We start from the raw sequence: 23,311 nt of genomic DNA, 5'->3' as shown, positions 1-23,311 counted from the left end.
GCTACAGGAAAAGAACGTACATAAAAACTGGATACCAGTCATTGGTGACTTGACTTCAAGATGTCTCTAATCCTTTTAAGATGATTTTGTGAAGTTCTAAAAAATCAAAGTTAAAAATCATACTCTAAAGCAAACTTAATTAGCTTCTGTTTTAAAGTAAATGTACGCCACACAACGCTTGTGGAAACTTGATGGAGGTGGTATGAAATCAAACAATGAAATGGTTAGAAATACAGTAGTCCCCCTTATCCATGCGGGATATGTTCCAAGACCCCCAGTGGGTGCCTGAAACCTTGGATAATATCAAACTCTATATACACTGTGTTTTTTCTTCTACATACATATTTATGATAAAGGTTAATTTATAATTTAGACATAATAAGAGATTGATAATAATAGCTAATAATAAAATAGAACAATTTTAACAATATGTTGTAATAAAAGCTATGTGGACGTGGGTGTGTGTCACTCTCTCAAAATATGTTATCGTGGTTAGTCGTGGTGGCTCATGCCTGTAATCCTAGCACTCTGGGAGGCCAAGGTGGAAGGATGGCTTGAGCTCATGAGTTTGAGACCAGTCTGAGCAAGAGTGAGAACCCCGTCTCTACTAAAACCAGAAAAAATTAGCTGGGTGTGGTGGCATGTGGCTATAGTCCCAGCTACTTTGGAGTCTGAGGCAGGAGGATCACTTGAGCCTAGGAGTTTGAGGCTGTAGTGAGCTATAATGACATCACTTCATTCTACCCAGGGCAACAGAGGAGACCTTGTCTAAAAAAAAAATCTTATTGTGTTATATTCACCCTTCTTTCCTCAGGTAACTGAAACCATAGAAAGCAAAACTGTGGATAAGGGGGGACTAGTATAATGATTTAGTATTCAGCTTTTATAGGCACAAAGTAAAAAACTAATTAACTGGACTAATTGGGATATAGTGATATTTTATTTAATGGAACTTCCTTGTTTAGTGAGAGTTAGAAAATTCTTTCATTTTGAGCATTTGTTTAAAAAATGTTTGCATATACTTACTTTTATGAGTAAAACATATGGATGCTTTCTTTGATATTTGAGACTGTTGTAATTATTCAAGACTATGTTTGTGATCTATGTACTGCATTGTAGTAGTTACTACTCATTAGTGTGGCTAGATGTGAGACACTTCACTGCTCTGAAAACCAGTGTCCTCATCTGTAAAGTGAAAGTGTATGACAACATGATCTCAAAGGTCCCTTCAGTACACAAATTCCTAGTCCTCAATTTAGAGAAGCCCTGGCCCATTGCCCAGAGGGTATGTATTTCTGTGTGTGTGTTTTTATAGCAAAATTTCCTGGTAGCAGCTTGTTTACTTACTTTTTAAACCTCTTTCTCCTCACAGTTTGGATCCTTAATCAGAATTTTTTTTTTTTTTTTTGAGACAGAGTCTCGCTTTGTTGCCTAGGCTAGAGTGAGTGCCGTGGCGTCAGCCTAGCTCACAGCAACCTCAAACTCCTGGGCTCAAGCGATCCTCCTGCCTCAGCCTCCTGAGTAGCTGGGACTACAGGCATGAGCCACCATGCCCGGCTAATTTTTTTTTTTCTATATATATTAGTTGGCCAATTAGTTTCTTTCTATTTATAGTAGAGACGGGGTCTCGCTCTTGCTCAGGCTGGCTTCGAACTCCCGACCTCGAGCAATCCACCCGCCTCGGCCTCCCAGAGAGCTAGGATTACAGGCGTGAGCCACCGCGCCCGGCCTTAATCAGAATTTTATTTTGAGTAGTTGGGTTGTGTGTTCTGGCTTGCTTTTATCTTTCATTTCTATCTTTGGTCCCCTTTGGAATTCATCTTTAGTATATAGAGTTTTACTTCATTGCAAATCTTTTATTAATGTTTACAAAAAGAAAATGGCCAATTGGTCTCTGAAACTCTGAAGTAAATTCATGCAAGATTCAGGTAGATTTAGTTGCTATTCAGTAAGGGCACAAAGCTTCTAAATGAAGGGGGGTTACTTAATTACAATTGTAATTCTTAATTACAATTCTAAAACTTAGCTGGGTGTGGTGGCGTGTGGCTGTAGTCCCAGCTACTTTGGAGTCTGAGGCAGGAGGATCACTTGAGCTCAGGAGTTTGAGGCTGTAGTGAGCTATAATGACATCACTTCATTCTACCCAGGGCAACAGAGGAGACCTTGTCTAAAAAAAAATCTTATTGTGTTGTATTCATGTTGGGCTACTTAATTACAATTCTTTCATTCTCTTTTATCTATTTATATTTACTATTTTGTAGCCAAATATTTGAAACATAATGTTTAAGATTTTGTACATTTCTCTCAGTAGTAAAATCCAATCTCATGGCACATAAATGAATTACTCCTCTTGAATTAAAATTGAGTTTTCTGCCTGTTATGGCTAACAGGCATATAATTGCTTTCTGTGAACCTTTCTAACCACTGCTTTGTGAATCTGGGAGAGTGTAACTCACTTAAGGGTATCTACTTTTATTCCAAACTGAAAATAATTTGAGCCTTAAAAATGACTCATTGGAAATTTTGTAATGGCATGTTCCATTAAATTTTAAGTGAGTTATATACTTTTAAACTAAATACCTACATATGGAAAGCTTGGCCAGACTTGTTCATGTTCTTGGCTGCAGTGAGGATCTTTTTTTTTTTCTTTTTTTTTTTTTTTTTTTCTTTAGAGATTAAGATAGGATGAAAGCAGTGAGGATCTTTATTTAGCCACTGGAATATTAAGGCTTCTAACAAATATCAATGTTGATTTTTTTTAGCTTAGGTTGTCACTGTTATTTTTTAATGTGTGTGGTTTATGTTTTATTCCTATTTGTTACATGTAATTTTTATTATCAGTGTATATATGTACATAATTTAAAGAGAAAAATGATTCTACAATTCTTGTTACAAAATCGCCAGTACCTACTCCCACTTTTTAAAAATCTTGCATAACAGCCACTTTCAGTTACTTTAGCTGGTTCTTTCGGTATTTACCTCCATATATCTAGCGTTCTTATACTGTTGCTTCTTGATTTTTACTTTTAGATATTATATATTGACTTCCCACTTTAGAAGATGAATTTAGCTCCTTTTCTTTTTCCCTCTACCCTTAATACATATATATGCTAACTTCCTGTCACTCCATCATTTCTGTATAATTATATCATAATTTTGGATAGATTTGTATTTAGTGTTTACACTGCAGCATTTATATAAATACTATCATAGTTGAATCATATAAGGTACTATAATTACTTTTTCTTTTCTGCACAATATTTTGTTTATCCTTGGAGTTAATAAGTGTATTGGTTTTCCTACTCACTTAGTATATCATGTACTTAATATTGTTTCTCTCTTGATTATGTAAATTTCTTTTCAATATGTTAGAATATATTAGTTATTTTATCAGTTTCACTTGCCTGAAGAAATCACTGTCATAGTTTCTGATTTGCTCTAATCTGGGCAGGTTGTTGTCTAGGCATGGTGTACAGTTATTGTTTTGGGATTTTCCTTCCTCATGGACTTGGAAATTCCTTTAGCTCTCCCTTAGATTATATCCCTGTTTCTTGAGTCCTGTGCCTTTATTTTTCTGTTTTACACCCTCATTTTTGTGGTGCATATCCTCCAGTAGCTTCCTAAGGATGGTTGCATGGGATGTAAATTGTTTGAAGAGTTTGAATGTCTAAACATATTTTTATTCTACCATCACACTTAATTTATTCTTTGACTGGACATAAAATTTGGAGTTGGAAATAATTTTCCTTCAGTATTTTCAAAGCATCAATTACACTGTCATCTAGCTTCTGACATGACTATTGAGAAATCTGATTCCATTTTGATTCTTTTTTTTCTTCCATAATTTTCTTTCATTTTTATTTAGGTGAAATTCACATAACATAAATTGGCCATTTTCAAGCTAAAATGTACAATTAAGTGACATTTAATATATTCACAATGTTGTGCAACCATCACCTTTATTTAGTCCCCAAGCATTTTCATACCCCCTTGAAGGAAATCCCATTCCCATTGCAGTCACTCCTTATGCCTTCTCTTTACTAGCACCTAGAAACCATTAATCTGCTTTCTGCCTCTATGGATTTACCTATTATAATATTCCATGGTATGCATATAGCATATTTTATTTATCCATTAATCACTTGATTGACAGTTGGGTTGTTGTCTCTGTTATTATAAATAATATTGTTATGAGCATTAATGCACACTTTTTTTAACCTTTTAAAATTGAGTTGAAATTCACACATCATGAGAACAACCAATTTAAAATGAACAATTTAGTGGAGTTTTTTACATTCAAAACCATCATATCTATCTAGTTCCAAAACATTTCATCACCCAAAGTAAGACTCTATAACATTAAACAGTCACTCTCATTGCCCCCTAACCCCAGCCCCTGGCCATGCCAATCTGCTTTCTATCTCTATAGATTTACTGATTTTTGGATATCTCATATGAATGAAATCATAAAATATGTAACCTTTTGTTGTGGCTTCTTTCACTTAGCATATATGTTTTTGAGCTTCATCCACATTGTAGCATGCATCAGTACTTCCTTTTTCTTTCAATTTTTAAAACTGTCGTAAAATAATTTATCTTTTTGTGACCAGCTTATATCACTTAGCATGATATCCTCAAGATTCATCCATGTCATAGCATATTGCAGAATTTCTTTCCTTTTTAAGGCTGAATAATGTTCCTTTTTATGTATGTTCTAAAGTTTATTTATCTGTTCATCTCTCAGTGGCCACTTGGCATAGCTTCTACCTTTTAGCTGGTTTCCATCTGTTGCAAAGTGGAATAATTATTGCATGATACACACACACATACACACATACACACGTTTTGCTTATCCATTCATCTGTTGATGGACACTTGGGTTGCTTTCACACTTTAGCTATTGTGAATAATGCTGCTATAAATGTGGGTGTACAAATATCTTTTTGAAATCCTTTCAATTCTTTTGGGTATATTACTGGAAGTAGAATTGCTGGATCGTATGGTAATTCTATTTTTAATTTTTTGAGGAACTACCATACTGTTTTCAACCTTACATTCCCACTAGCAGTGTATGAGGATTCCAGTTTCTTCATATCCTCACCAGTGCTTGTTAACACATTAACTAGAAAAACATTTTTTTCTTTGGGGTCATGGTGTTTTATTCCGAAAATATAATAAAAACTTTGAAAATAATATGGTCCTTTTTAATTTAATGAAAAATTTGTTATTTTTTATTGTTTTCTGTGCATGAGTTATATGCAACTTGAAAAATAGTTCTTGCTGCTCCCAAGGTGAAGAGCCGTGTGAGTTACATATGCTTCATGAGACCCTGGGGTCAAAACTAGCATGAGTTAAATGCAACTTACATGGCAGTTAATGCATTAAATTAAAGCCATCCTAGTAGGTGTGAAGTGTTGTCTCTCAGTGTAGCTTTTTTTTTAAATTTCATACTTTTTTCTTTTATTTTTTTTCTCTTTTATTCAGTTTATCTTTGAAATCTTTGCAGCCTCTCAGTGTAGTTTTGATTTGCTTTTCCCTAATGACTAATGATGTTGAGCATCTTTTCATGTGCCTTTGGGCCTTTTTTAATGGCCATTCTGCTCTTTGGAAAAATGTATATTCAAATCTGTTGCCTGTTTTTTAACTGGGTTGTCTTTTGGTTGTTGAGTTATTAGAGTTCTTTGTATATTTTTCCCCTTATCAAATGTATACACATGATTTACAAATATTTTCTCCATTATGCAGGTTGCCTGTTCACTTTCACGATAGTGTCCTTTAATTCACAAGTTTTTAATTTGACTTAAGTTCAGTTTATCTGCTTTTTATTCTGTTGCTCATGCTTTCAGTGCCTTATCTAAGAATCCACTGCCAAATCCAAGGTAATGAAGATTTACCACTACGTTTTCTTGTAAGAGTTTTATAGTTTTAGCACTTAAAATTATAAAGGTCTTTTCCCATTTTGAGTTAATGTTTGTGTATAATGTTGGGTAGGGGTCCAAATTCATTGTTTTTCATGTGGAAATATAATTGTTCTAGCATCTTTGTTGAAGAGGATATTCTTTCTCCATTGAATGGTCTTGACACTCTTGTCTAAAATCCATTACCCATAGATGTATGGGTTTATTTCTGTGCTCTCAATTCTATTCCATCAGTCTATCTTTATGCCAGTAGCACACTATTTTGACTACTGTACCTTTGTAGTACTGTACATTTGTAACAGGGAAATTTGAGTGTTTGAACTTTGTTCTTCTTTTTCAAGATTATTTTGGTGATTCAGGGTCCCTTGCAATTTCATATGGAGTCAGACATTGGCTTTTCTATTTCAGCATGAAAATCCATTGGTATTTTGATAGAGATTGCATTGAATCTCTGTATCACTTTGGGGAGTACTGCCATTCTAACAATTTTGTTTGCCATTCCATGACCAGACGATGTCTTTCCATTTATTTAGGGCTTTAAAAATTTCTGTTGGCAATGTTTCATAGTTTTCAGTGCATATGTCTTGCAACTTCTTGGTTAAATTTATTCCTATTTCAATCTTTTTGATGTTGTTGTAAATGGAATTGTTTTCTTACATTCCTTTCTGATTGTTCGTTGGTATTGTATAGAAATATAACTGACTTTTGTGTGTTGATTTTGTAGCCTGCAAATTTGCTGAGTTTATTAGTTCTAATAGTTTTTTGTGGATTCCTTAGGATTTTCTATGTATAAGATCATATCATCTGTGAATAGAGATGGTTTTACTTCTTCTTTTACAATCTGGATGCCTTTTATTTATTTGTTTTTCTTCCCATTTTCCCAGTTAGAACTTCTCATACAATGTTGAATGAAGTGGTGGAGGCAAGCATCCTTGTTTTTTTCCTGCTCTTAGGGGGAAAGTTTATTCTTGTGCCAGTAAGTATGATGTTAGCCAAGGGCTTTTCATGAATGCCTTCATCAGGTCGAGAGGCTCTCTTATTCCTAGTTTGTTGAGTGTTTATATCATGAAAGTTTGTTGAGTTTTTGTCAAATGCTTTTTCCACATCAGTTGACATTATGTAGCTTTTCCCCCCTGTTCTAGTAATGTAGTGTATTACATTGATTAGTTTTTATAATGTTGAACCACCCTTGCATTCCTGGGATAAATCCCACTTGGTGATGGTGTATAGTATTCTTGGATTTTGTTGGCTAATATTTTATTGAGGATTTTTGCATCTATATTCATAAAGGACATTGGTCTGTAATTTTCAAATTTTGTAATGTGTTTGTCTGGCATTGGTATCAGGGTAATGCTGGCTTCATATCATGAGATAGAAGTATTCCCTGTGTTCCATTATTTGAAAGAGTTTCTTTTTTCTAGGTTATTAATTTGAGACCTTTATTCTTTTTAATGCGGCATATATAGCTATAAATTTACCTCTGAGCACTGCCTTTGCTGCATCCCATAAGTTTTGGTATGTTTTCATTTTCATTCACCTGCAAATATTTTCTGTATTCCTTTGGGGTGTCTTCTTTGACACATTTGTTGTTTAAGGGTTTGTTGTTTATTTTTGACATATTTGTGAATATTTCAGTTTTCTGGTTTCATTCCATCATGGTAAAAGAAAATGCTTAGTATGATTTCAATATTTTAAAATTTATTGAGACTTATCTTGTGGTGAAACATATGGTTTATCCTAGAGAATGTTCCATGTGCTCCTGAGAAGAATGTGTGTACTGCTGTTTTTAGGTATAGTGTTCTGTATACGTTTGGTAGGTCTAGTTAGTGTATGTGTGTTATTCAGGTCCTCATTTTCCTTTATTGATCTTTTGTCTGGTTGTTATATCTATGATTGATTGTGACATATTGATATTTCCAAGTATAATTGTAGAACTGTCTATTTTTTTCTTTAATTCGGTTGATTTTAAGTTTATATACTTGAGGCTGGGCATGGTGGCTCATGCTTGTAATCCTAGCATTCTGGGAGGCTGAGGTGGGAGGATCTCTTGAGATCAGGAGTTCAAGACCAGCCTGAAGAAAAGTGAGACCCTATCTCTACTAAAAATAGAAAAAAATAGCTAGGTGTCATGGTGTATGCCTGTAGTCCCAACTACTTGGGAGAATGAAGTAGGAGGATTGCTTAAGCCCAGGAGTTTGAGGTTGCTATGAGCTAGGCTGATGCCACAGCATTCTAGCCTGGGCAAGGAAGCAAGATTCTATCTCAAAAAAAAAAAAAAAAGTTTATATATTTAGTGCTCTGTTGTTAGTTGTGTGTATGTTTATAATTGTTATACTTTCTTGATAAATTTATGATTTTTTTCAATATATAATGTTCTTCTTTGTTTCTTACAACATTTTTTGACTTGAAGTATATTTTGTCTGATACTGGTGTGGGTACTCCAGCTTTCTTTTGGTTCCTATTTGTGTGGAATATCTTTTTCCATCCTTTTTACTTTCAACCTATTTTTGTGTTTGTATCCAAAAGTGAGTTTTTTCTAGACAGCATATAGTTGGATAATGGTTTTAAAAAAGTTCTTAAAATCCAATCTGCTGATCTCTGCCTTTTAATTGGAGAGTTCAATCTAATTACATGTAATTACAAATGACATTTTTTAAATCTCTGTAATTATATGTATAACTTTATTTAATCATTTACTTTATTATAAGATAGTTAAGCTAGTTTTTAAATTATTCATGATTGTAAATCTGATATGAATATTGTTATATATAATACAAGTAACACTTAATGAACAACAACAAAAAAAGCCAGAGTATTTCTGCTGAGAATCCGTAAATAAAAAAAAAAAAAAAAAGCCAGAGTAATTATAGTCATTCCTTAGTATTTGTGGAGGTCAGTTCCAGGACCCACCACAGTACCAAAATCCATGGATGCTCAAGTCCCTTATATAAAATGGTGTAGTATTTGCATATAGCCTACACATATCCTCCTATATACTTTAAATCATCTCTGGATTACGTATAATACCTAATGCAATGAAAATTCTAGTTAAATAGTTGTTATACTGTATTGGTTAGGTGATAATGGCAAGAAAAAAGCTTGTACATGTTCAGTACAGATACAATCATCCACTTATTTTTTAAATATTTTTAATCCTTGGTTGATTGAATCCATAGATGTGGAATCCATGGATATGGAGGGCCAGCTGTACCAGCAAGGAAGGACTCACTTCTGCCATTTTCCATTAGTTTTTATATATCTATATGTCTTTTATCTTTTTATTCCTCATTCTCTCCATTACTACCTTATTTTTGTTCAATTGCATTTTTTTCTAGTCTGCCATTTTGAGTTTCCTTTATTTCCTTTTCTGTACATGTTTTAACTAATTTTTTTATTGGTTACCATGGGAATTATAATCAACATCATACACCTATAACAATCTAGTTTGAATTACTACCAATTAGCTTCAATATTATATAAAAACTCTGCTGGTATACATGTCTGTCCCTCCCCCTTTATATTATTGTCACAAATTATATATTTATATATTGTGCTCCCATTAACATAGATTTTTACTTATTGTTTTATCTATTTTTCTTTAAATCATATAAAAAAGTAGAGTTACAAACCAAAAATATATTAATACTGATTTTTACATTTACCTACTAACTTTTACCAGTGTTTTTCTTTCTCTATATGTTTTTGAATTACTGTTTAGTGTGATTTTATTTGGCCTGAAGGGACTCCCTCTAGAGTCCCTTATTCTAGGGTAGGTCTACTAGCCACAAACTAACTCTCAGCTTTTGTTTTTATGGAAATGTCTCTTAAGACCAGGTATGGTGGCTCATGCCTGTAATCCTGGAAGGATCACTTGAGCTCAGGATTTCAAGACCAGCCTGAGCAAGAGCAAGATCCTGTCTCTACTAAAAATAGAAAAATTAGCTGAGCGTCTTGGTGTGTGCCTATAGTCCCAGGTTTTGGGTGGCTGAAGCAAGAGGATTGCTTAAGCCCAGCAGTTTGATGTTGTAGTGAGCTATGATACCATGGCACTCTACCCAGGGTGACAGAGTGAGACTCTGTCTCAAAAAAAAGTATAGTTTTTCTTATTATAGGACTCTTGGTTGACAACTTTTTTTTCTTTCATCACTTTAAATATGTCATCCTACTGCTTTCTGGCCTCTATGGTTTCTGATGGGAAATCAGCTATTACTGTATTGAGGAACCCTTTTATATGACTAATCACATCTTTCTTGCTGCCTTTCAAGATTCTCTCTTTGTCTTTGGCCTTTGACAGTTTGATTATAATGTGTCTCAGTGTGGATCTCTTTGTGTTTATCCTACTTACAGTTTGTTGAGCTTCTTGGATTTGTAGATCTATATCTTTTTTTTTATCACATTTTGGAATTTTTTGGCCATTATTCCTTTAAATATTCTTTCTGCTTCCCTCTCCATTTCATTTCCTTCTCAGACTTACATTTTGTAAAAATTGTTGTTTTTCCTTGGGTTTCTTAGGCTTTATTCATTGTTTTTCATTCTTTTCTTTCTGTTCCTCAGACTGGATAATTTCAGTTGACCTACCTTCAAGTTTGTTGATTTTTTAATTCTTTCTGCCCTAGTCTGGTTTCAAAATCTTTAGTGAGTGAATTTTTCATTTCAGTTACTGTATTTTTATTTTCAGAATTAAAAAAGTAATTTCTATCTCTTTATTGAACTCTTCTATTTGGTGAGACATCTTTTTTCTTGTTTCCTTTAGTTCTTTTCCATGATTTCCTTTAGCTCTTTGAGCATATTTAAGACAATTGATTTAAGGTCTCAGTTTATTAAGTCCAATATCTATTCTTCCCCAGAGATAGTTTCTGTTCATTTCTTTTTTTTATTCTGTGATGGGCCATAATTTCTTGTTTCTTTGTATGCCTCACTTTTTTGTTATTGTTTTTGAAGATTAGTTCTTTTCAATATCATAATGTGGTAACTTTGGAAGTCAGACTTTTCCCCCTCCTCAAAGTTTGTTGTTCTTGCTGTGCTTTGTAGTGGTTTTTTTTGTTTGTTTTTGAGACAGAGTCTTACTTTGCTGCCCAGGCTAGAGTGAGTGCCGTGGTGTCAGCCTAGCTCACAGCAACCTCAAACTCCTGAGCTCAAGCAATCCTGCTGCCTCAGCCTCCCAAGTTAGCTAGGACTACAGGCATGCGCCACCATACCCGGCTAATTTTTTCTATACATATTAGTTGGCCAATTAATTTCTTTCTATTTATAGTAGAGACTAGGTCTCGTTCTTGCTCAGGTTGGTTTTGAACTCCTGACCTGGAGCAATCTGCCTGCTTTGGCCTCCCAGAGTGCTACGATTACAGGCGTGAGCCACCGCGCCTGGCCTGTAGTGGTTTTGTTTGTTTAGTCACTTTTCTAAACTATTAAAAAAAAAAACTGTATTCTTTGTCTCCTTTACTTTAACTTGTAGTCAGCTAATGGTTTGACAAAGATTTCCATAAATCCTTGGCGACAAAAATAAAAAAGAAATGAAAGGAAAGAAAAAATACTCTCCCTGTCTTTGTATATTGGATCTGTGTTGGAGCTCTCCTTCAATGCTTAGTCACACTGTTTACAACTCTGCCCTAGCCTTTGCTTCCTGGTTGCATTGAATCTAAAGATCAGCTGGAGGTGAAAGCTTAGGGTCTTCTCATGCCTTTTCTCAGCATACATCTTGCCCTGGACATCCCCTTGGCTGTCTAGATTTCCCATTGTATGTGTGAGCTTTTCAAAGCCCTTATTGCCCAACATAACTCTCTCTGCAGCTTTTCCTCCCAGGCTTTCAATGTGTGGTATTGTTTGCCCCAATGTCATGTTTTGCCCCAGGCAGCAGTTGCTTGTTCTTTTGCTTCTCAGTGTTTTCTAGCTAATTTCTCTGCTTAGCTACTTTCCACTTTGTAAGAGTTCTGAGTTAGGAGAAACAAAGGCAAGCACTTGTCCTTCTGGGAACTCCAGGATAGGTCAATCCAACAAACACAATTCCTTAGTAACAAAATCCTTTTTGTTTTCTTGTGAACCAGGAGTCCACATTGGGAATGAGGGCTGCTATCTTTAAGACTGCCACTATGCCAGGGAATGAGGCGGGATGAAGCTAAAGTTAAAATACCATGGAGCTCTCCTACTGTGTTTGTCACCTTTTCCATGATTTACATTTGCTTGGTTAATGTAAACCTTTGACTGTTTTTCAAAGTTCCAACAAATTTGATTCTGACAGTTTTTGTTCATTTTTGTCAGTGTTTCTGTGGAAGGTGAGGCCCTTGGAATTCCCTACTGTGCCCTTTTCTCTGATGTTACTTGCCATTTTGATTATTGATCTTATGTATGAAATCTGCTTTTTTATCTTTACAACAACCTTGTGAAGTGAGTACAATTGTCATCCTTATTTTATAGATATGGACTGAGGCAAAAGGGTTTTGGTATCTTGCTCAAGGATATACAGTAAATGATGAAAACTAGATTTAAACCTAAACAGTGTGGCTCTAATGTCTCTGCTGTTAAACAGGGACTATTGCTAAGAAATGGATATTGTCCTTGTTTCCAGTGTTTTTAATCTTTTATTGTTTTAAAATTTTATTTATTTATATATATATATATATATATATATATATATATATTTTGAAACAGAGTCTCACTGTGTTGCCCAGGCTAGAGTGTCATGGCATCAGCCTAGCTCACAGCAACCTCTAACTCCTGGGCTCAAGCAATCCTTCTGTCTCAGCCTCCCGAGTAGCTGGGACTACAGGCATGTGCCGCCATGCCCGGCTAATTTTTTCTCTATATATTTTTATTTTCATTTTTTTTTTGAGACAGAGTCTCACTTTGTTGCCCAGGCTAGAGTGAGTGCCGTGGCATCAGCCTAGCTCACAGCAACCTCAAACTCCTGGGCTCAAGCAATCCTGCTGCCTCAGCCTCCCGAGTAGCTGGGACTACAGGGATGCACCACCATGCCTAGCTAATTTTTTCTATATATATTAGTTGGCCAATTAATTTGTTTCTATTTATAGTAGAGACAAGGTCTCCCTCTTGCTCAGGCTGGTTTCGAACTCCTGACCTCGAGCAATCTGCCCGCCTGGGCCTCCCACAGAGCTAGGATTACAGGCGTGAGCCACCGCTCCCGGCATATATATTTTTTAAATTGGTCAATTAATTTATTTCTATTTTTAGTAGAGACGAGGTCTCGCTCTTACTCGGGCTGGTTTTGAACTCCTGATCTTGAATGATCCTCCCGCCTCAGCCTCCCAAAGTGCTAGGATTACAGGCATGAACCACCACACCTGGCCTAAATTATTTTTTTTATTTTAGCATATTATGGGGGTATAAATGTTTAGGTTACCACAATGAGATATCACTTAACTCCAGTGAGAATGGCCTTTATCAAAAAGTCTCCAAACAATAAATGCTGACGTGGATGCGGAGAGAGAGGAACACTTCTACACTGCTGGTGGGACCTACAAACTAGTTCAACCTCTGTGGAAAGCAATATGGAGATACCTTAAAGCGATACAAGTGAATCTACCATTTGATCCAGCAATCCCATTACTGGGCATCTACCCAAAAGGTCCCATGACACTCTACAAAAAAGACACCTGCACTCGAATGTTTATAGCAGCACAATTCATAATTGCAAGTCTGTGGAAACAGCCCAAGTGCCCATCAATCCAAGAATGGATTAATAAAATGTGGTATATGTATACCATGGAGTACTATTCAGCTCTAAGAAACAACGGTGATATAGCACATCTTATATTTTCCTGGTTAGAGCTGGAACCCATACTACTCAGTGAAGTATCCCAAGAATGGAAAAACAAGCACCACATATACTCACCAGCAAACTGGTATTAACTGAGCAGCACCTAAGTGGACACATAGGTACTACAGTAATAGGGTATTGGGCAGGTGGGGGGGGAGAGGGGATGGGTATATACATACATAATGAGTGAGATGTGCACCATCTGGGGGATGGGCATGCTGGAAACTCAGACTTGTGGGGGTACGGGGGCAAAAGGGCATTTATTGAAACCTTAAAGTCTGTACCCCCATAATATGCCGAAATAAAAACAATAAATAAAAAATAAATGTTTAGGTTACATATATTGCCTTTGCTCCACCCAAGTCAGAGCTTCAAGATTTGCCAAGATTTTGTTGAGGATTTTTGCATCTATATTCATGACAGATATTGGTCTGTAGTTTTCTTTTCTTTGTTGTGTCCTTTCCTGGCTTTTGTATCAGGGTGATACTGGCTTTGTAGAATGAGTTTGGGAGGATACCATCTTTCTCCATGTTGTAGAATAATTTCTGCAGTATAGGTATGAGTTCTTCTTTGTAGGTTTGGTAAAATTTGAGTGTAAACCCATCTGGTCTGGGACGTTTTCTTGTTGGAAGGTTTTTAATTGTTGCTCCGATTTCTGTGTTTGATATTGGTCTGTTCAGGAATTTTATTTCCTCCTGGTTGAACTTAGGAAGGTTATATGTTTCCAAGAAATTGTCCATTTCCTCTACATTTTGTAGTTTTTGGGCATATAGATTTTTATAGTATTCAAAGATAAGGTTTTGTATTTTTTTTTTTTTTTTGAGACAGAGTCTCGCTTTGTTGCCCAGGCTAGAGTGAGTGCCGTGGCGTCAGCCTCGCTCACAGCAACCTCAAACTCCTGGGCTTGAGTGATCCTCCTGCCTCAGCCTCCCGAGTAGCTGGGACTACAGGCATGCGCCACCATGCCTGGCTAATTTTTTTTCTATATATATTAGTTGGCCAATTAATTTCTTTCTATTTATAGTAGAGACAGGGTCTCGCTCTTGCTCAGGCTGGTTTTGAACTCCTGACCTTGAGCAATCCGCCTGCCTCGGCCTCCCAGAGTGCTAGGATTACAGACGTGAGCCACCGCGCCCGGCCTCCCTTTTTCATTTCTAATTGTGTTTATTAGAGTCCTTTCCTTTCTAGTTCTTGTTAATTGAGCCAGAGGGCTGTCAATTTTGTTTATCTTTTCGAAAAACCAAGTTTTGGTTTTATTGATCTTCTGTATAGTTCTTTTGTTCTCAATGTCATTTAGTTCTACTCTGATCTTAGTTATTTCTTTTCTTCTGCTAGGTTTAGAATGAATTTGCTCTTTTCCAGTTCCTTTAGATGGTTTATTAGTTATTGGGTGTTGGTCAGGTGGGGAGGTGAGGGTGGGTAAATTCACAAGTAATGGATGCGGTGCGCTCTGTATGGGGGAAGGGCACGCCTCTAGCCCTGGCTTGGGCAGGCAAAGTCTTTATTTGTAAGCAAAATGTTTGTACCCCGATAATATCCTGAAATTTAAAAAAAGAGTTTGTATTAATACTTTATTTGGGGCCAGGCGCGGTGGTTCACGCCTGTAATCCTAGCGCTCTGGGAGGCTGAGGCAGGAGGATCGCTCAAGGTCAGGAGTTCCAGACCAGCCTAAGCAAGAGCAAGACCCCATCTCTAGTAAAAATAGAAATAAATTAGTCAGACAGCTATAAAGATATAGAAAAAATTAGCCGGGCATGGTGGCGCATGCCTGTAGTCCCAGCTACCCAGGAGGCTGAGACAAAAGAATCGCTTGAGCCCAGGAGTTTGAGGTTGCTGTGAGCCAGGCTGACGCCACAGCACTCTAGCCCAGGCAAAAGAGTGAGACTCTGTCTTAAAAAGAATACTTTATTTGGAAGGTGGTTAGTGGTTAATAGAACTTTACGTTTAGGAAAATCATGCTTTTAATTTTAAAGGTCAATGAAATTATTTAGAATGCATGTTTTTGATGGGCGTACAGTTTAGACAATGGACCTGGAAATCGAGGGCAGAAAATCTTATAATGAAATGATCAGATAAAGGTTGGAGAAGACCTAACAGTGTTATTCACTTAAAAGGAATTAATGATTAAATAAACCAACTCTTTTTCTTTTGAGATATCCTTCTTGTATCCCAGAACAAGATTAGGAATCAATATGAGGTATTGGCATGAAGGCAGATGGCAATGTCGTATTGTTATTCAGAGGCAGAGAAAAAAGTATTTGGGAAATTGGATATGTAAATTTGTATCTTAGAGTACCACGAGAAATAACTAATAAGCTATTCTTGATTATTACTGAGATATCTGAGGATTAGAGAAAGCTGAGTAAGGGAGGGGTTGGAAGGTAAATGTCTTAAGGCCAGGCAATTATCATTCAATTATTGATACACTATTATAATTGAACAAAATGTAAAATGCATGATCTATAGATTATTAAAAGACAACCAAATCAGAAAAAAATAGCTTGGTAACTTGGGACTAAAAAAGTAATTGGAGGTTTGCTTTTTCTCAATTTTGAAAGCCTATTTACAAAGTAAGTTGCATACAATGAAATTATTTAGTTAATTGAAAATAAAAAGCCTGGTATTGAACCAAAAAGCTGGTCATCAAATTCATTTTTACCAACAATAGCTAATTGAGTATTTATTTATCATCTATATAGTCTCATCTTGGCGTTGCAAAGTAGGTATTAGGTTGAGGCTGTCATTTCTGGGACAGTCAATGTAGCAGTGGCTGCTGGTTCTAGAGATCCCATGGGCCCTGGAGCCCCCGTAGGTCCCTTTCTATATGACCAATATATAATAGACATATAAATATATATCTTCCTAGTATTATTATTATTATTATTATTTTTTTTTTGAGACAGAGTCTCGCTTTCTTGCCTAGGCTAGAGTGAGTGCCGTGGCGTCAGCCTAGCTCACAGCAACCTCAAACTCCTGGGCTCAAGCAATTCTACTGCCTCAGCCTCCCGAGTTGCTGGGACTACAGGCACGAGCCACCATGCCCGGCTAATTTTTTATATATATATATTAGTTGGCCAATTGATTTCTTTCTATTTTTATAGTAGAGACGGGGTCTCGCTCAGGCTGGTTTTGAACTCCTGACCTTGAGCAATCCGCCCGCCTCGGCCTCCCAGAGTGCTAGGATTACAAGCGTGAGCCACCGCGCCCAGCCCCTAGTATTATTTTTGCCATGTGTCTTTGCTTGCAAAATGAGATGTTAACACTCCATGGAAGGCTAAAAATATATTTTCTTAAATACATAATTTTATGAATCTTAGTACCTCATATCTTATTAGAAATATTTTATGAAGACAAGGAGTTTTGTCTGTTTTGTTCACTGATGTATCTCTAATGTCTATAATGGTGCCTAATAGATAGGAGATGTTTAATAAAAAGTTATTGAATGTATAAATTATCAAGTGGGTGAATAGAGCAGTATTGTTAGTAAAAACATTTTTTGTCATTATATTAAAAAATACTGCAGATCTCTTGAAAATTCTTTTAGTCTTTTTTAGGTTTGTTGTTATAAGTTTGTTATTATTTTGTATTCTTTTCTTCCCTAGGAATTAGTATTTAACGTAAGTATACTTGAAAGGATTGTGAAGGCAGAGGCAGAAATACTGAGGAAATTGAATAACAGCTCAGTACATGTAAATGTTCATTGAAATTTTTATTTTCTGTTTTTCCTGTACAAGTTCAGTTACAGGCCTCTCTGCAGCAAGTGGGTGTGAGCTGCATTATTCCATTATAGCTACACAATTGGTATGGCCCTGTGTGAACCTATGGGATCTGGGGCATGTAATGGTTAAGCTGATTTTGCTGAGGTGTCAAGAATGCATTTAAATACCTCTGGATTCTTGCCAGACCAAATTTCTAAGACTATTCTTTATTTTAGACTAAAAAATACAGTAGGTCTGATGTGCTCAGGCATGCATATTGAGCTTCTATTTTCTGAATGTACTGTAATTCAAAGGGAAACTTTTTTGAAGCAAGACAGGTCTTTACACATTACTTATGAATAACTTGCTTCAGATCTTAGATTCTTAATTGAGGATCTGCTTCTGTAGTCTTACTCAGGTGAAACTTATAAAGGACTTTTTATGGGTATAATCAAATACTGGATAGATGGTTTCTATAAATACTGAGGCGATATTTAGATAAATTATTAGAATTAAAATTTACCCTATGCCATTTCCTGGTATTTTGAAAGATGAAAATTCTATAAAACATGACGTTAATGCAGGGACTGAGGTGCTGATTAACCCATAAAAGAGTGTTTTCCTATGGCACCATTCACATACTTATTATTGCTTTCATCTCAATGGTAATTTAGTAAAGAAAATTGTTGTTGCTAAAGATAAAATTATTATTTGTAAATAAGTCTTATGCATGGATAGTGCTATGAACACATTTCAAAAGTTCAGAATTTTTAAAAAGTTGTCTTAATTTTGAGAAAAAACAACAACAAAACCCATTCATTCCTCCGCTTCCCCCTTACCCATAGGGATTTTTTATCTTTGAATATATTCCCCACATTAGCCTTTTACTGGATCTGGCAGCCAAAAGCAGTGTTTTAGCTGTCCTTTTGTTGGGCAATGACTGGGTTTCTCATTTCCTGTTACAAAAGATCTTTTAAGTTCTGTTAATAATATGTTGTAATATTTTCCCATACATAACTAATGCTGTAACCTGAATGTTTTATATTTCTTCTTTATATAAATTGAAAGCTTTTGATGAAGAAGTTTATTTTGATGTACAGAACACTTTAAGTAAATTTTAAAGATTCTGAATAACTATAGTTTCTTTTGAATTTAAGGAAATCACTAATCTGACACTTTTTTAATATTGCAGACAAGATATCTTCATATTCTCTGTTACAACTTTGGAGTAGAAACCCACAAGCAGAATAAATATGAAGAAAGCTCTTTCTGGCTTAGGTAATACAAATAAAACAATGAATGTAAATTCAGGAATAGTATCATAGAGGACAGTTAATATTTACTGTAGGGTACTTTGGCAGTTTAAACCTTCTCTGACTTCAAATGACAACATGATAAATTTATTTACTCTTTTAACATGTATTGCTTATTCTTACATGTTGCCAGTTGATAGAAAAATGTGTTCTTTTCTTCATATAACATAAAAACTTACTCCCCATACCCCATTCTTCCTTTGTATCTCCATCAGGAATATGAAAAATTTATTTGTTGTTGCTTTGGAAGTTATTGCTGTTTGCCTGCACCAGGGTATAAGGTGGAGGGGTGGGTGGGGGTAGTATCAGGCAAAATTATTAGTCTTAGATGAATTTTGGCATTTTAATATCAGTCAAGTAAGTATATATTGATATGTAACACTTACTGAATGCTGAGCACTATACTAAGATTTGGACTGTTGTGCTTAAGCCAGATATATCAAGAAGATAACACAAGAACATAGCACCTATATGCAAGAACCATGTCTTTTACTGAAAACCTGGGCCTGTGCAGACACATAATAAATACTCAGTAATTGCTAAATGAATTTGTGTGAAAAAAGTATTTTTCTGGAGATGTCACATAGGGTGCTTTGAATATCAGAGGATCATGGAGTAAAATATATTAAATCAATTCACTAAATGTTTACCTTGTCTGAGTATAGGGTTCTAGTTATTTGGAAATACTACTGTGATTATTTTAACGATAATCTAACTATTGTATAAATTATATTTATCATTTAAGGAAATGAATACAAATATGGTCATTGAAATTATATACTCACGTGTATCTTTAACAAAATATTTATGCAAATAACTTGTTTATGTAAAATACTTTTTAGAGCCCAAAGATTAATCAAACTCTGTTCAAAGAACTATGTTTGATAGAATAGGCTTATACAATTGTAAGATATATACTTGTCTCAACTTAGACTACTTTACACAATTGTACTATACCTGAAAGTTTTTATTATAAATCACATTTTTATAAATTTAATTATTTAAAATATACCAACAAAGCTAACTAGTTTAGCTCAGTTTTACCACAGATTTCCTTTAAATAAAGTACATGATGAGTGAGTTCTAGCCCAGGATTTGGCTGTATTTGGGAGTAGAATACTTACAAAGTTTATGGCATCAACGTATCACAAGACTGGTATGCCAAGAAGGCAGGAATGGGGAGGTCCAAACAAACAAAATAAAACAAACAAAAAAAGGATGCTGGTACCATTGATGGCTTCTGGAAACTTAAGTCTGGAACTGAGCTTGAAGGTTATACCAAGAATGAGGGTGAATTAATTAGGAGTCATTAAGATGAATGTTTTCTAGAAACTGGTCAAAACATTAGGCTGAAGCTTGAAGTGGCATGACATGAAGGTTATTTCCACAAATGCCATGTGTTTTTCACCTCTTATCTGTTATCATCTTTTTTTCTTTCTTTTTAAAAAATCTTACAGAAGGAAAATGTGTGGTGATGATGGGACCTGACTGACATCCACATCATAAGCTAACACTATCAGATTTTTGCTATATTTAGTGGCTATATTTGTGGCAAGATAATTTGGCCCACAGTGATATTTTCATAAAAATCTAAATAGATAACATTTTTAGAGTACCGCTGTATTGGTGTTTGCATCATTACAATGATATTGAAGAAAACAGAAAAAACTTTAATTCTAGCCTTAGTTATTATATATGATTTTAATCTTTCTGCCTCCTTATTTTTTCCACATCTTTTGGGCATATAAAAATAATTTGGTGAAATATGTACAAATGCCTTGAAAGGAATTATCATATTTTAATGATTAAAAGATATAAAAGTAATTATCAATTATGTTAACATTAGGAATTTTAGCACAGTGAATAGACTTTAGTACCAGACTAATTCTCATTCAAAATTTGTTGTCATCTATGATATTAGTACAAAATTGTTAAATATTGTGATACTTTTTAGAGTACTGTAGGGTTTAAATATAATGCTGCGTGTATTATAGAGTGTTCAGTAACACTCCTAGAAAATAGAACTGCTCAGTAAATGGTAGCTGCTGCTGCTGCTACCTTTAGGTATTTGCTATTTACTGCAAATGGACACTCCTGTGGCCACTCCACTAGTTTCTTCTAACATTTATCATAGATCAAGCATGGATTACTCTTAACTTCCCAAATAAAATGTCATAAAACCAACATCTACATCTTCTATCATAATAGTGTCAATCTTTGGAACAGTTTTTTTTTTTTCATGTTTTAATTATATCCATGTGTTGAGACAACTGTTGAGAGCAGTTGGTGCTATAAGCAGAGATGAATAGCTACTAATTAAGCATTCTTTTCTGTAAATTTTATATCAGAAGGAGGCCATGGAAAATGAGTGTACATTCTACAGGCCTAACTCTTTTTGAGAACACTGAATACCTACTGGGTGGGGAACCTGCGACCTTGGGGCTACATGTGGCCTTCTGGATCCTTGAGTGTAGCCTTTTGACTGAATCCAAATTTTGCAGAATAAATCCTTTATTAAAAGGGGCATAACAGGCCGGGCGCGGTGGCTCACGCCTGTAATCCTAGCACTCTGGGAGGCCGAGGCGGGCGGATTGCTCAAGGTCAGGAGTTCAAAACCAGCCTGAGCAAGAGCGAGACCCCATCTCTACTATAAATAGAAAGAAATTAATTGGCCAACTAATATATATAGAAAAAAATTAGCCGGGCATGGTGGTGCATGCCTGTAGTCCCAGCTACTCAGGAGGCTGAGGCAGGAGAATTGCTTGAGCCCAGGAGTTTGAGGTTGCTGTGAGCTAGGCTGATGCCACGGCACTCACTCTAGCCTGGGCAACAAAGTGAGACTCTGTCTCAAAAAAAAAAAGGGGGGGGGGGCGCATAACAGGGAAGGATGAAGCTTTTCTTGGCCTCTCCTTTAGTGCTTAAAAAAGAATAATCTTTTTTTTTGAGACAGAGTCTCGCTTGTTGCCCAGGCTAGAGTGATTGCCGTGGTGTCAGCCTAGCTCACAGCAACCTCAAACTCCTGGGCTCAAGCAATCCTCCTGCCTCAGCCTTCCGAGTAGCTGGGACTACAGGCATGTGCCACCACCGGCTAATTTTTTCTATATATTTTTAGTTGTCCAGCTAATTTCTTTCTGTTTTTAGTAGAGACAGGGTCTCACTCTTGCTCAGGCTGGTCTCAAACTCCTGAGCTCAAACGATCTGCCTGCCTCAGCCTCCCAGAGTGCTAGGATTACAAGTGTGAGCCACCGCACCCGGCCTCTATTCATATATGTTTATAGTTTATTGAACTTTTTAAAGAAGATTATTCTAGATTCTTTATCAGCCATTTCATGGATTTGCATTTCTTTTTTTTTTTTAATTTCGGCATATTATGGGGGTACAGATTTTAAGGTTTCAATAAATGCCCTTTCCTCCCCCTGCCCCCACAAGTCTGAGTTTCCAGCATGACCATCCCCCAGATGGTGCACATCTCACTCATTATGTATATATATACCCGCTCCCCCCCTGGATTTGCATTTCTTTAGGGTTCATTATTGGAGCTGTATTAGTTTCTTTTGGAGTTGTTGTGATTTCATGATTCTTTGTAATCTTTGTTTCCTTGCATTGTTGTCTGTATTGCCTGCATATTTGAGCAGACAGTTCTCCTGTCTGAACTTTACGGTAGTTGTTCTTTGGCAGGGATAGACCTTTACTGTTTATTCTATCCTGTGATTCTGGAAGGACCAGGTGGTGACAATCCTGGACAGGCCTAACTTGTTATGTATTCTCTAATTTACTGGGCCACTAACTTTGCCTTGATGTTGCATGGAACTTCTTCTGGCTTGGCTCCTTTTTCTGTTGAGACCCCTGGCTGGGGTCTAACATCAGGTGGAGCTGCTGGAAAACTATTGTGATTGCTTATGGTAAGGCTAGTCATAGGAGGTATTCCATGGCTGGTTGATTCTGCCATTTATCATCTGTAGTTGAGCAGGGCTCCAGGCTGAATTCCATAGTTAGATGTAGCCAATGCTTAGGATTGGTGGGATCAGAAGCTATGTTCCTTAGAAATGAGTAATTGAGGATTGCATCTGTGTCAGGGTGGACCTTTGTCTGAGTTGTGTTGCTGTTTGACCTCCCAGGTCAAGCAGGTCTAGCTATTATGCTTTTCCAAAATGTGTGGAGGTGGGACTCTCTCTGTCTGAGGCAGGTTATTGCATGGGCTTTTTGGCTAAGTAAAGCCACTGCTCGAATTTTTGGGTCAAGCAGGTCTAGCCCCTATGCTTTTCAGCAGAGGCAGCTATTTCTCTGACTGAGCAGGGTCATAGGGGTGAACTCTGAGACCCAGTGTGGAGACTAGCTGTCTAGGGATGCAAGCTAGGGCGAACTTCTCACCACGCTTCTAAAGGTGACCAGCTCAGCTTTGTGAGTGTGCCGTGAAATTGGCTGGTATTTTCAACTGAGTGCCACAGCTGGCAGGAACACAGAGGTGCTACTAATATCCGTGAGCTGGTCATGGTGGCCTCTGCCTCCTTTTTTTGGTGACCCCAATAGTCTAGATGTATCCTTGCCCCCAGTGTTCCCTGTGACATGAGACTGGAGTGGGCCTCCAGGGAAGTGTCTCAGAATGCT

The 23,311-nt window shown here is 36.3% G+C and overlaps 1 protein-coding gene across 2 annotated transcripts in view; it reads left to right on the top strand.

Annotated features, from left to right (window-relative positions):
• The window catches only part of TEX11 (testis expressed 11), a 255,862-nt gene that overhangs the window by 63,014 nt on the left and 169,537 nt on the right, over window positions 1-23,311 (top strand). Inside the window, exon 9 of one of the 2 annotated variants that reach the window (XM_075999567.1) lies at window positions 18,588-18,668. Coding sequence is in view for 1 of the 2 variants with exons in the window: in XM_075999568.1 (XP_075855683.1) it covers window positions 18,583-18,668 (86 nt within the window). In the remaining variant the exon portion in view is untranslated. Of the gene's footprint in view, window positions 1-18,582; window positions 18,669-23,311 lie in introns of both variants that reach the window. The other variant, XM_075999568.1, reaches the window with a different exon arrangement.

This window comes from Microcebus murinus, chromosome X (genome assembly GCF_040939455.1).
Source record: "Microcebus murinus isolate Inina chromosome X, M.murinus_Inina_mat1.0, whole genome shotgun sequence".
Lineage (NCBI taxonomy): Eukaryota > Metazoa > Chordata > Mammalia > Primates > Cheirogaleidae > Microcebus > Microcebus murinus.
This window is presented reverse-complemented; position numbering and strand designations above follow the sequence as displayed.